General features: G+C 42.0%; 1 protein-coding gene across 2 annotated transcripts in view; it reads right to left on the reverse strand.

The window, feature by feature from the left end:
- The window catches only part of ADCY7 (adenylate cyclase 7), a 336,616-nt gene that overhangs the window by 29,488 nt on the left and 292,312 nt on the right, over positions 1–14,816 (reverse strand). For both annotated transcript variants that reach the window (XM_040328713.1, XM_040328712.1), the window contains 5 exons: positions 6,955–7,027; positions 6,640–6,737; positions 2,668–2,752; positions 2,331–2,468; positions 2,177–2,245 (listed from right to left, as the gene is read on the reverse strand). In XM_040328713.1, the coding sequence (XP_040184647.1) occupies positions 2,177–2,245; positions 2,331–2,468; positions 2,668–2,752; positions 6,640–6,737; positions 6,955–7,027 (463 nt within the window). The remainder of the gene's footprint in view (positions 1–2,176; positions 2,246–2,330; positions 2,469–2,667; positions 2,753–6,639; positions 6,738–6,954; positions 7,028–14,816) is intronic.

The raw sequence follows: 14,816 nt of genomic DNA on the forward strand, positions 1-14,816 counted from the left end.
GGAGTCATGCTCATCAAAAGTAAGTAGTCCTGACTTATGATGAGCATGACTCCCACTTATATCTTGTAAGTGGTTTTAATCTTGTGTAATAAATGTTACTGTTTTAATACTACACTTAGAGAGTCGCCTCCCCCCTTGTTTCTTTTATAGGTTTTGCAGAGTTGCTGGACACACTCTTATGCCTTGTACACACAAACGGTTTTCACGACGAGAAAACTGCAATTTTTTTATTGGTCGTGAAAACAGGTCGTGTGTATGCTCCCTAGCAATTTTCTCTACGAAAAAAAATGCCCGCAAAAAAAATGAAACCAGCTCTCTTTTTTCTCGTTGTGTTTCCTTTCAGTCTTTTTCTCGTCACGAAAAACGGTTGTGTGATTGCTTTTCCGAGGGGAAAAAACGTGCATGCTCAGAATCAAGTATGCAGCCCAAAAGCAGCCCAAAGGGTGGCGCCATTTGGAAATAACTTCCACTTTATAGTCCCATCGTACGTCACCGCGCTTTGGTCTGACTTTTTTTTACATGAACGTGTGTACGCAAGTAAGGCTGGAGAGGAATCACGTTGGGAAAATTTCTTTTTTTTTCCTGCCGAGAAAAATTGTTTTGTGTACAAGGCATGAAAATGGCTGTCTCTTTTTAAATCACCTCCTTACCGTGGTTCAACTTTGTTTTTACCTCAAGACTGACTAATCAAATGTACATTATTACAAACTAAGGGCATTGCCTCCTGGAGCGCCAGATACCCAATTTACCTTAAATTTTTTCACATCTGTTACTTCTATCCAAAGTCTAAGAAAGAGACACCAGACTTTATCTAAAAAAAAATGTTAGTCTTGGCCTGAGTGTATCATAATTTGGCTTCTTCACATAAGGCTTGCTCTTACTGTGGTGCAAAAATGTGTTATTTCCATCCAAAGTCTGCCAAAGAGACACCAGAATTTATCCAAAAAATCTCTAATCTTGTTCCAAGTGCACTAAAATGTGGTCTCATCATACAGACTGGCTCCCCAAGCCATTGTTTACTAAATAAAGAAAGCTGATAGGGGAAATCAATTTAAATGTAATTTGTTTTGCTTATAAATATAAGCTTTGCTGCAGGTGATGTTTTGCTGCAGCAAGACCCCCAGGCACTATATTTAAAGGAATATTTTTTAAAAGTTTTTTTGCATTGGTTCCCCAGTGCAGTAGCTGGGCCCGCCAATAGCTTGCATAAAAGCCTTCAAAATTAGGACTTTTGATTTTTTAAGTTTGGGTCCCATAGATTTCAATGGGGTTTGTCGCTCAGGTCCAAACTTTTGCGATGTTCTAGAGTTCTAGCACGAACCAAACTGAACCAGGGGTCGTTCAGCCCATCTCATTTTAACATGTACCACCTACCTAAACATCGTTGATGAACAAGTAAATACCTTCACGGAAATGGCATTCCCTGATGGCAGTGGCCTAATTCAGCAGGATAATGTGCCCCAACATTATCAGCCCCAAAGGGTGAATTTGCAGCCAATGCCTTGCAGCAATGCCTTTGGGCCCACCAAAGTGGTAAGGTGGTGAGGTGCCAGGGGGGATTCTCTAGAAATATTTTTAGTTTACAGCGTAAGCATATTAACTGATAAACAAAGTGTTCAAGATGACAAGATGATACAGCCAGACAAGAAGAGAAAAGCAAAGAATAAAGAAAATAAAAGCCAAGGAAAAGAAAAGGGATGAGTGGGGACTCCATGGCAGCTCTAGGGCGTTGAAATATATCGGATCTATGGACCCCATATCACTTCAAATGTAATTTGCAAATGATTAAATGCTAATTTGTCTTTAGCCATAATCCAGTTAAATTCGTTCTTGACTATTTCCAAAGTAGTGGTCGATTTATGCCAACATTTTGCTATTGCAATTAGGCTAGAAATGTGTAATCAATTTACTCACTTCCTTAGGTAAAACGGTGAACCTACTACAAAGTTACACATCTTCTGGGAATTTTTTTGGAGATTTATAAGAGTCACCATACTCTGAGTTCATTTAGAGACACAGTCAGATCCACAGATCTTTACCAGCGGCACTATATTCCACTGGTAATAATTTATGGATCTAGCTGTGCCCCTCAATAATCAAAAAAGAATATGTCATTTTATACACAGATTCATATGTTATTAGTTTTTCTCTTACACAAAATTTTGAAAAAACTTACTGGTATGCTTTGACAGTTGTTTGTCCCCAAGCTAGAGCCATTGCATTTCTGTAGAGTTTGGTCTAAAGGCTGAAACAACAAACATAAATTATCATTATTACTAAGGAATATTTAACAGTCCATAATGCTTACAGATGAAATTAAGAAGGCTTACCAAATTAAGAATAGCAATTGCTAGGAGTGCTGCTATAGTCAACATAGCCAATGGAACTCTCACTAGAGGTTTAGTTTCTACCATTTCTGCTATAGAGTGTAGTGAATGTGACATAGGCGAACTTTCCCCACAGAAACGCTGGAAAACACAGACAATCTGTTATTACTATTGTATTCATATAAACCACCAGACTGATTTTCAAAAACTGGCACAAAGAAAACCAGCATGATTGTCCACAGGTTGGGTAACCTGTCAATTCTGGCTGTTATGCTCCAGTTTTTGTAAATCAGTTCCACCAACAACTCTATGGGTAACCAGTTAGCAAAGTGGGACTTACCGCACATTTGTCTGCATAGCAAATAAGCAACACGCAAACCATTATCAATGACACCACAGCAAATGAAACTCCTAGTTTCACACTCCTGCAAGAGAGAAGGTTGTCAATATTTCAATAAAGTGAATGGTTGCCTAGCATTTGGAAACCTGTGCCCAAGACTGGTGACTAAAAATCTAATTCTATTCCATTACATGAACTGAAAAACTGACTAGATTATATTTGTATCTAAACATGCTCATAGGTCACTCATAGACCTACAAAGGTCGATGTGCAAGCATGATCTGGAGGCTCACAGGTACTAAGATTGGGTTGCAGGTTCATAAATATAAACTTTTACTTTTTGAACTGTTGTATGCAGGATTGTCTCTGAGAAAAGAGCCCTAGCTGTGCTGACAGACAGGGATGCAAGAACCAAAGACTGGCTCAACAGAATTACAAATTGGTAAAATTTTCAGCAGGTAATACAGTTTACACATCTATAGTTTAACCTTTTATTTTACGGTTGTTTATTTTCCTGGAGTTCAACTCTAAGTGCCATGTTATTTCTGCTCAAGTGCTATCTGCCATGCATTTTCAACTTTTATTAAAGCCAGTGTTTATTAAGGGCCCTTTCACACGGGGCGGATCAGTAATGATCCACCTCCGTGTGTCCGTAAGGTCAGCGGGGATCGCTCCATATATCCTCGCTGAGCCAGCGGCTGACAGGGCGGCCCTCGCACACTGTGCACGGACCGCCCTGTCTTTTCTCCGCTCTCCCCTATGGGGGGATTGGATGAACACGGACCGTGTGTCCGTGTTCATCCGATCCGATCTGCAGACGAAAAAAAATAGGGTTTTCTTCCGTGCGCAAAATCGGAACTTTGCGGAGGCGGGTGATTACGGGTGTCAGCGGATGTTTATCTGCTGACACCCGCAATCACATAGGGACCAATGTATGTCCCTTTTTCATCCGCAAACATGTGAAAGGGGCCTAAAGAGGTAAGATGCAATCTCTGATACAAGTTATATCATTTGAGAGCAATGGTTCAACAATATGAAAAGCGTTTAGATTGAAATGGTAGACATAACCATCAGCTATAATAGTGACATGGCAAAAAGTGGCAACAATGACATAAAAGCCAAACATTGTGCTCTATTAACATACCTCTATAAGTTTCAAGACATGCTTTATTGATATAGAAAGAGACAGAGTGGAAAGAAGCAAAGAAGAGAGAAAGAAGAAGAAAATAATAAAAAAAAAGTGGGGGGGGGGGGAGAAAGGCAAGGGTTTGTGGGGAAGGTCCAGCTTAGACATACAGGAACACATCACCATTTTTCTAGGTAAATATATTTATATTGTCATGAAATGTTCACCACATGTCAGTAACAACCCATGCAAACTATACATACAAAAAAAGAAAAAAAGAATTTCAGAAATTAAAGTTATGTGTAATAAAATTGAATGACACAGTAAAAGCTAATTAACGCGCTAACATTTATTTAATACTTCGTACAAAATCCTTTGTTGGCAATTACAGCTTCAAAGCCCCTCCTGTAAGGAGAAACTAGTTTTATGCATTGCTCAGGTGTGATTTTGGCCCATTCTTCCACACAGTCTTCAAATCTTGAAGTTTCATGGGCCTCTTCTATGAACTCTGATTATTAGTTCTTTCCATAGATTTTCTATTGGATTCAAGTCAGGTGATTGGCTGGGACATTCTTGCAGTTTTATTTTCTTTCTTTGGAACCAAGTGAGCCTTTCCTTGGCTTTGTGTTTGGGAACGTTTTGCTGAAATGTCCACCCTTGTTTAAGCGCTGCAAAAACTGTTGGCGCTATATAAATCCTGTATAATAATAATCTTCATCGTCCTGGTAATTTCAGCAGATTTTTATCAAGAATGCCTTGGTACATTTTTCCACTCATCCTTCCTTCAATGACATGAAGTTTGCCAGTATCGTATGTGGAAAAGCAGCCCCACACCATGATGTTCCAACCACCAAACTTTACTGTTGGTATGAAGGTGTTTTTGGGGTGATGTGCAGTGCCATTTGACCTCCAAACATGGTGTGTATTATGACAGCTCAATTTTAGTCTCATCTGACCAGACCATATTCTCCCAGTATTTCACAGGCTTGTCTAAATGTTGTGCAGCAAATTTAAACAAGTTTCAACATGCCTTTTTTTTCCCAGCAATGGAGTCTTGCATGGTGAGTGTGCATACAGGCTATAGCGGTTGAGTGCATTACTTATTGTTTTCTTTGAAACTATTGTACCTGCTAATTCCAGGTCTTTCTGAAGTGCTCCACAAATTGGACAACTTTTCTGATAATGCTTTTCACTCCTGTGTCAGAAATCTTGTGAGGAGCACCTGGTCATAGCTGGTTTATGGTGAAATTATGTTCTTTCAACTTCCGGGTTATGGCTCCAACAGTGCTCCCTGGAACATTCAGAAGTTTAGAAATGCTTCTGTAACCAATGTCATCAGTATGTTTTGCAACAATAATGTTGCAAAGGTCTTGAGGGCTCTTTGCTTTTACCCATCATTAGATGTTTCTTGTGTGACACCTAGGCAATGAGACTCCTTTTTATAGGCCATCGGTTGAGACTGATATTAATTTGCACTGACACGGGGCAAGACTGCTTTCTAATTACTGATAGATTTCAGCTGGTGTCTTGGCTTTCCATGCCTTTTTGCACTTGCCTTTCTTCATGTGTTTCATAACATTTATCCTGAGTCATTCCATTTGATTACACATAACTTCACATATGATGAAAAATGCATGTCAATAGCACCTTTAGAAATAGATTTACCTAGAAAAACGTGCCATGTTCAATACTTATATTTCACGCTGTATAGTTCTGTCTCAAAAACAAACTGGCTTCATGAGAAAGTAGAACTTAAAGTGGTTGCAAACCTCAGACATGAAATATGAACAAAGTATATCCCTCTATAGTGTGAACTTGTCTTAAGGACACTAAGGGAGAGATTTACTAAAACGTGTGCACACAGAATCTGGTGTAGCTGTGCATAGTAACCAATCAGCTTCTAACTTCGGCTTGTTTGATTACACTTTGACAATAAAACCTAGAGGCCAATTTGGTTAATATCCACAACTGCACCTGATTCTATGTGCACCAGTTTTAGTAAATTACCCCCTAAGTGTCACTTCTGTCTGCTTCTTCATTCCTCTGCTATCAGCATGAACCACTTCTCGCATTTTTTCCCCACACCAAGAGAAAAAAGTGACAGGGAAGTTATCTCCAGCACACAGCTTGCAAATGATAGCTTCAGCTCTGATCCGGTGAACTGTGTGAAGAGGGCGTGTGTTCCTTCTCACCAGTCAGCTCTCAGAGCTCTCCTCACTGAGCTCTGCAGTGTGTAACTTCAGTTCTCCATCCCCTGTTTTCTGAAAGCTCAGACAAGCTTTATAAATTCTGGACTTTCAAACAGGTACAACTTATGTTGGAGGATTTGTTTAATCTCTGTGTATCACCTGAAGCCAGACACTTCACTGGGTATATGTAAGGGTTTGCAACCACTTTACGTAAAGTATTGTTTACATTTTGGCATGTCAATGAATAACCACTAATACATCCACTGAAATGTTAAATTTTTAACTTTTACATTCTCTCTCATTTGCATTTGTCAGTTAAGGTAATTACTGGCTTAATTAAAGACCTAAAGTTCACAAAATGACTGCCAAATATACCTATTTTTTAAAAAAAACTCAAAAAATAACCTCTCTGAAAAGGACAGACACATTTTTTTCTAGGCAGTGTGTTCCGATTTATTTTAATGTATATGTTAATTAAAAGTATTAGATGAGATGTGGTTGTTTATCTTACATCATCTAAATCTAAATCAACCCTATATGTAAGAAAACAAATCCAATACCAAATTCTAACGTATATGTGACCTAATTTTCCAGCGATAAGAAATAATATTATAGCGGAATAAAACTTTTTTTTTTATTAGTAGCATATGTACCAACCTTGGCATGACCAAAATTTGGATCAAGAATATGCACAAGAACACTACACTGGCACATAAGAAATAATTCCGGATCTTAGGTATTCTGAGGGTTCGGTACTGAAAAACAAAACATGCGTCAACTAATACATTTACAAAGGTAATTTACTTTCTTCAAGCAGCTAACCTAAACAGATAAACCCAGGGAGACTGTTGGTATACAATAATGATATAGCTTTACTGAAAATAGCATTATATTATGCTAAGTATATTTAGTTTACATCTAAGTTAGGGCAAGATGGACATGAAACAGAAAATAAGAAATATTGTGTTTTACCTCTCTTTCCAGGCCATCGGCAGTGAAAAAAAGCAGGAAGGCATAAAAGTCATCCGATTTACCAAACCAGGGTCTAAAAGATAGAAAACAGGCTGCTTTACTTCAGTTGTTGAATCTATGTCTCATTATACAGCTAGATCATAAAAATATAAAACATTGGAGTCACTGATATTACTCAGTGTGATCCTCCTGCATTTTGAATACAGCAATATTTATTTTGTATTTTTTAATGATTAGCTATGTTACACAGATGCAGTTGAAATTTGTGATGCTGTAAAATTACCACTACTAGTTTTTAAAGCATTTGTCTCCAGGAATGTCAGCGTATTTCAATGCCCAAACACATACGTGCATATTTAAGGGGGTTGATACATTTTCAGGGGTTAAGAGTTAGAGCTGTGGTTTAAGGAGTTATGTTTTAGCGTTTAAGTGAACCTGTGCTCTGCCAATTCTGAACAAACATAATGCAACCATCACCAGAGTCATGCAAAAAGGACCACCAATCTTACTCAGTGAGAGACCTAGGAATATTAAATGCTTGTTGCCAGTATCTGTGATCATATGACAGCTGGACATTTTGCGTGGTAACCAAAGACAAGATGCATACTTGAAATATTTACAACAACCAGCTGCCCAGCTGGAGTTTGATGACTTTGTTGACCAGCTTCCCATTCCAGTCCTAACAGATGGACATAGAGATCTTCTAGAAAAGGAAATCACGGGTGGAGGAGGTTTTGGGGGCCATTAAACAGGCCCTTTTGGGCAAAGCACAGGGCCCAGACGGGTTTACATCCCTGTACTACAAAAAACATGCTTCCTTACGGGCCCTCACCATAACACAATTATTCAAAGCCATTCAACAGGGTGGTCCAATAGACGCAGACTCTAATAGAGCATTTATTACCCTCATCCTTAAACCCCACAAATACCACAGTGACATAGAAAACTACTGTCCAATATTCTTAATCAACAATGACCTGAAAAAATTCACCAAAATGTTGCCGAACTGGCTATTGACATTTCTAGCTCACTATATACATTCTGATCAGATGGGCTTTCTGCCACATAGACAGGCTGCCGACCTCCTTTCCATAGTTCGCTCCTCCTGGGATGGCAGGACGAATAGGACAGGGGTGCTGCTGTGCATTAACATTCGAAAAGCCTTAAAACTCCCCATCGCTGGCCCGTCCTTTTCCGGGTGTTGTTGAGATTAAATTTCGGTCCTAAGTTCTTGGGCTCGCTACACTCATTATACAGCTCACCTACAGCCCAGATAGTTATGTGTGGCCATAGATTGGGTCTGATACAAATCTCATAGGGTACTCGGCAGGGATGCCCGTTACCTCCCATATTGTTTGTCATAGCTATTGATACCCTTGCAATCGCAATACGTCAAAACCCAGACATTTTAGGAATATAGAGTGGGGCAAGGAGCCATAAGTGTGCTTTATTCGTAGATGATCTGTGGTTAATGGCCAACCGGGATAAATCAGAGGCACTGAATACCAATTTGATAAACCTCGACCTTGCAGAGTATGCAGACTCAATACCCTTTTCAGTGGCAGCAGACATCCCTTCCGTATTTAGGAATCTGACTGCCCCCCACAATTTCTTCTCTTTGCAAAGCTAACTATCCAACTTTGTTCTCTAAGCTTTTAGAGGACATGCAGGCATGGTCTGATGTGAATCTGTCATGGATAGGTAGTATCACCTCAGTAAAGAGGACAGTTCTACCTAGGTTACTATATTATATTTGCACTTTGCCTATCCAGGTCCTTGTTCATACCATGCAACAATTTCAATCAAAAATCTTTCATTACATTTGGGGAACCAAAGGTTCCATAATAGCTCAGACCACAATGTATTCTCCTAGGGGTTCAGGCCGACTAGGCATTTTAGGAAATACTATGTGGCTGCACAGCTCGCCCAATTATGCCAACTTCATAGCCGACATTATTGACCAGATTGGGTTTTTATAGGGGTCCAGGCGTGTTCTCCACATTCAATAGATCTTGTCCTTTGGATTCCACCAAAACATCGTAAAGCTATACTGTGCCATATGCTCTCCCACTCATTACATGTGTGGGACACAAGCTTTAGGAGATGGCCTTTGTGCTCCGCACATATCCCGGTAGCTCCTCTTTTTGGCAATCCCCTGTTTCCACCAGGTTTTCAACCCAAAAGGTTTGGCTGGTGGTTGAACAAGGGGTTGTACCATATAGGGGACCATCTCTATTTCATGGGAAGTCTGGAGATGCCCCATCCCTGCGGAGAGCTTCCATTTTCAAAAAGTTTACCACTTTCTCAAATCTTTGCAGAAGTAAAGCACTGACTTAGCAGTCCGAACTATGTTAGAAAACAGATGCATGCAGCATACTGTTCTGCGAGAGGTCATCTCCATGCTATACAAACTGTTTGTTGACTCCACTGCTAGATTATCTTACCAGGTGGCGTGGGAAAGGGATCTGTCCATAACCCCTGAGGTGGAGGACTGGCGTAAATGGAGTATGCAAATCGATAAAGGTATCCTTAATGCTACCTTGATTGAGGCAGGTTACAAAGTCCCCGCCAGTATTTAGTGCCAGACGCCTGTCAAAAATGTAACCAGACACCTCAGCTACCTGTTTCAGGGACTGTGGCCAGATAGGCTCACTGTTGCATGTGTGGTGGTCGTGCCCCAAGGTTTGTAATTTTTGGATGAGGGTTCATTTATTTTTTTAGTCACAATGCTCAACATCACTAAAGATGCGAGTATTGCCCTACTAAATAAGCCTGTTGAAAATGTTGCACAACATACTCAGACCTTAATTTACTTAATATAGCCAAAATCGCTATAGCGACAGAGTGGAAAAGCCCTGTCATAGACATTGTGATAGTAAAACAAAAACTCAGATGGATCACGTTGAATGAAAAAATTGTGAGTGTCATACGAGATAAACAAAATATGGTCCCCTTTGCTTCGTGTACTTGCAGATCCCGGATAAATTAATCTAATCATATAAATAAGTTGATGCAGGATCCCCAGACGGATTTTATTTCCTTTCTTCTGCTCTTTTCCTCTTCTTTTCTCTTTCATTGTTTCTTTGACTCCTGCCAGCCTTGGCATCACATTCTATTAGCTTTTTATTTTCCTTTCTTATGCCTTGTAACCAGTAATACTTTGTGAACCGTGATCACTGGATATGGTTTTCCTAGCTCGTGGGCCTACTTCCAGTGATTACGTTTTAGGGTGGTCTCGAAATCTTGGGTTTTACTGTACCACATTATGATTCAAGCTTGCTATACCTGCTCCCCATATTGCTTTTATCCATTTTATGCTGAAGTGATCACTTTTAATGTAATTTGGTTTTATTACAATAAAACCTACCCTCTTTTACCTGCACCATCCGGAGCACTGTTTTTTCTTTCTCCTGCATGACCTGCTTGGATATAACGTTTTTCATACTCCACGATTGTGCTCACCTTCCTTCAGTGGATACCACTGTTTACACCACCGATTGTCGCTTTGAAACAAGTTGACCTTCTGTTCCTGTCTGAGAATCTGAGTCGGAGCAAGTACACCCACGGTGAGGTTCCAGTTTAGGCTTACAGCTATTCATCGGGATATCCTGTGTGGAGTCTACCATTGGGCCACCGTCCAGCCGAGCAGATTCGAGTGGAGTCCTTCCATGCGTTTACGATCTGTTGTCGCTGACAAGCAGATCCACGCTATCCGGTAAGAGTATTCCATCTACTCCTGTTTCACCGTGCAGAATGTCCTTCTCATGACGAGGATGTGGTCATATACCTCTTATTGACGGACTTTTGTTTGTGTTATTTTTATTTTCAATGGACACTCATTCACAGGCTACTGTGATTTAACCACATTGATGTATGGTTTTCACTATGTAGTTTCTATTAGCGCTACATATTTCTTCACCATTTCTATCCAATTTTTGTCACATTGCTTGTGTAGCTGCTCACTTTATATATTTTTAGATTAGCGCAGTTTTTCCCCCTTTTTTACACTTCAATACTGGGCAGTAATGTTTCTCCTGTGAGGCTGCACTGACAGGCCGCTCTGATATGCAGCACTGATGGGCACTAAGAGGTGACACCAATGGGCAGTATTTATGGGCACTGACAAACATCAATGATTGGCATCACTGGTGTGCACTGACAGGCATTACTAATGGGGCTGCATTGATTATCAGTGCAGATGTTCCCACTGAGAAAAGCTCCTTATCGGCTCTCTTCTCCTCACGAGCTGTCAACATGAGTAGAGGAATTCCAGAAACTGTCACTTCCTATTTATAGTGATCAGCTGTGATTGGATACAGCTGATCACATGGTAAAGAGCCTACTCTATAGGCTCTTTACCGCGATCAGAGATGCAATGTGTCTGAGGGACACACCGCACCACAGATCGCCGCGCTGCGCACCCCCGGGATTGTGCACGAGCGGCTCATTCTGAAGGATGTCATATGATGTCCACTCAGAACAATGAAACCACTGCCCGGCCTATAGCAGAATGACGGGCGGGGGTTTCATTGTGGCTAAAACAGCCAACCAAAGTCCAACGTCATGGCAAAGCTTTTACTGTTGAAAATATATACTACATATACTAGTTACAAAATAAATTATGTCTGTATTTTAGAAACTGTGATGCCACAGAAATAAATTTTACAACATACATTTTACACACGGTTACATGCATCTACCTCATAAATCAGAACTAGGTATGGGTGAAACTGCCCTGGGTCAGTTTGCTCGGCAGGTTTATTAAATCCTGTTTGAAATTTGAGACACCTGAACTTAACAGCAAATTTTAAGTCCATTGGAGGACGAATGTTGTTACAAAATCCTGGCCATTTCCAAAGCCAATAGGCAGCTATTGTCAAAAAAGGGCCAGGGGAGCCAGGGAAGCAGGAAGCTATATGGGACATTTAACAAAGCACAAAAATTCAATATAAAAACCTCTTGTGGTGTTTATTTACTTTTTATATTATTTTGAGAAGGAACAGTTAAGGGTGCTTATGTACCCTGTGTTTTTTTCCCTGGGGGAAGGGGGGAAATATCTAGGGGTCCTTCATTCTCAAAAGGGCTTCCCGATTCCAGAAAATGCGTAGGATAAATCTTAAAATTCAAACAAGCATTATACATTGGTTCATGTGGGCAAACTGGCCATTTTGTTGGCCACTCACTGAACTGAGGATGGGCTGGGCTTCAGTCGAACCCAAAGCTCATTCCTATCAGTAAGGGTTTAAATTGAATTTCACAGCTCGGCCAAATGCCCACAAGCCCTATACTTTCTTTATCGTACATCACGGGACATAGAGAAGCATAGTAATTACTATGTGGGTTATAGAGTCTACCTTCAGGTGATGGACACTGGCACACCCAAGACAGGAAGTCCCCTCCCATACCGGGAATACCTCCGTTTTTTCGCCAGTGTCTAAGGTGGTGGTCTCGCTTTAAACCTAAGCAAGCTATTTCTGGATCCGTCCAAAGTGCTTCTTAGCCAAAGTTGACGGTACCCGGGTCTTGTTTGAGAAGAACGGGGTTTTGCCTGTAATGCCTCTCATTTGAGGGCTGGATCTTGGGCTCCAGTGCTTTGGTCAGACCCAAAACCAAAAGCTCTCTGGCAGGGTGCGATACAGGTCCAGGGGTGTGGTGTGGCCTCACGTATTCGCACGTGCGGCGGCATGTGCACATGCACGTGGTAGCCTTGCATATATGCACGTGCAGCGGCACGCGCGCGCACAAGGATTTCCATACAGCTGCTCTGAAGGGGGCTGGGACTACAGGGCGGAGCGTGTCAGGTTACTGCACCTAGACTATAAAAAGCTCAGTCTGCCTCAGCCATCCTGGCTGACGGTGGACACAGAGAATTTGTGCACAGATCCTTCCCAATACACAACTACTACCTTAAGGTAGACTGACAGTGGCATTTTCAAGGCGCATATTTGGCTCTGCATCAGGCTGACCATCAAATAGCAGCATAATTGCTGGTCTATAGGTCTGCAGGTGGATTCAAAATTCTGGCTGTGAGTACCTCGGCTTTGACTTGGGACTATGGCAAAAGGCTTGGGGACTAAGAAACCAAAAAAGCCAAAGGGGTCACCATCGGGCTCTGAGGATCTCGGGCATGCTCCTGCTGCTATGTCCTCCCCTGATAAGTCAGAGGCGGCCTGGGGTAAACCAACGGGGCTGTTAGGTGCTTCATCTGCCCTTGGCCCTCCTGCTTTGGTGTATGTCACAGAAGAGGCTCTTGCTTTTTTCGAGAGAAAAACGCACCAGGTCTCCCTCGCCCCCTGCGGAGTTCCTTATGGCGGAACAATTATCCTGGGAAGAGGTTGACTTACCCTCAGGGGATCAGGCAGAGATCTCTGACTCTGAGGATTCTACCCTGGAGGAACCTTTCTTGGCTTCTCAGTCTGAAAGGTTGTTAGTGCAGTCCCTTACTGAGATGGTCCGTTCGGCCTTCAAGTTACCCCTGTTAGAGCCAGCAGCTAGCTCGGTCTCTTCTTTGGGCTCTTTAACAGCCCCTCAGGCTAACTACTCCTTTCCGGCTCATCCTCTCCTAGAGGGTCTTATCTATCAAGATTGGGAACATCCAGATAGACTATTTCTGCCTCATAAAAAAAAATATTTTTTAGTTTTATATCCTATGGAGGAGAAGTTCACCAAAAAATGGAGTGTCCCTACAGTGGACGCAGCTATCTCCTGTGTGAACAAGACTCTGACCTGTCCGGTAGACAATGTGCAGATGTTTAAAGACCCGACGGATAAGAGATTGGAGACATTGGTAAAAACCTCACTCGCTACAGCCAGTGGGGAAGCCCAACCTGCAGTAGCAGCTTTTGGTATCTGCCAAACCTTAAAAGACCAGATGAAACAGGTTTCGAAGGATATCCCTGCTCAGCAGGCACAGGATTTAGCCGACTTTCCTGAAGCATTATGCTTTGCGGTAGACGTCATCAAGGACTCAATACATCAGTCCTCCCGCCTTATGCTCCTTTTAGTACATATGCGTAGGTTGCTGTGGTTAAAAAACTGGTCAGCGGAAACGCCCTGCAAGAAACTTCTGGCCGGGTTTCCTTTCCACGGGGAACGTTTGTTCGGGGAGGATTTGGATAAATATATCCAGAAAATATCCAGCGGAAAAAGCACGCTGTTGCCAGTTAAGAAAAGGTTTAGGGGTCCCTTCTCTTTTAAGAGGCCCTCCTCTCCAGTTCCTGGGACTTCTGCTTCCAGGCAGTTCCGACGGCCTCCCGGGAGATCAAATGCGGGAGGAAAGTCTCAGGGGCAGCCTCAGTATCCCAAAAAACTCTGAAACCTTAAGCCGGCCAAGCCAGCATCTAAGTCAGCATTATGAAGGTTCGCCCCCACTCAGCCGGGTGGGGGGAAGACTTCAGCTGTTTGCGGGGGCTTGGCGAGAAAGGATCCAGGACAATTGGGTCCTCTCCACGGTCTCCGCGGGATACAGATTGGAGTTGCAGGAATTTCCTCCACCCCGCTTCTCGGCGTCAAGCGTCCCGAAAGACCCGGAAAAAAGAAAATCTCTAGTTCTGGCTTTGGATCATCTGTTATCCCAAGGGGTAATCGTAGAAGTACCGGTAGAAGAGCAGGGTTTGGGTTTCTATTCAAACCTTTTTACTGTCCCAAAGCTGAATGGAGACGTAAGACCCATACTGGATCTCAAGGCCCTAAACCAGTTCCTAAATGTCCAATCTTTTTGGATGGAGTCAAGACAGTCAGTGGTTGCCTCCTTATGGGGGGGGGGACTATTGGCGTCCATCGACATCAAAGACGCATACCTACATATACCTATGTTTCTCGACCATCAGAAGCTGCAGCGCTTCACGATAGATCTACGCCAT

This window comes from Rana temporaria, chromosome 11 (assembly GCF_905171775.1).
Source record: "Rana temporaria chromosome 11, aRanTem1.1, whole genome shotgun sequence".
Taxonomy (NCBI): Eukaryota; Metazoa; Chordata; class Amphibia; order Anura; family Ranidae; genus Rana; species Rana temporaria.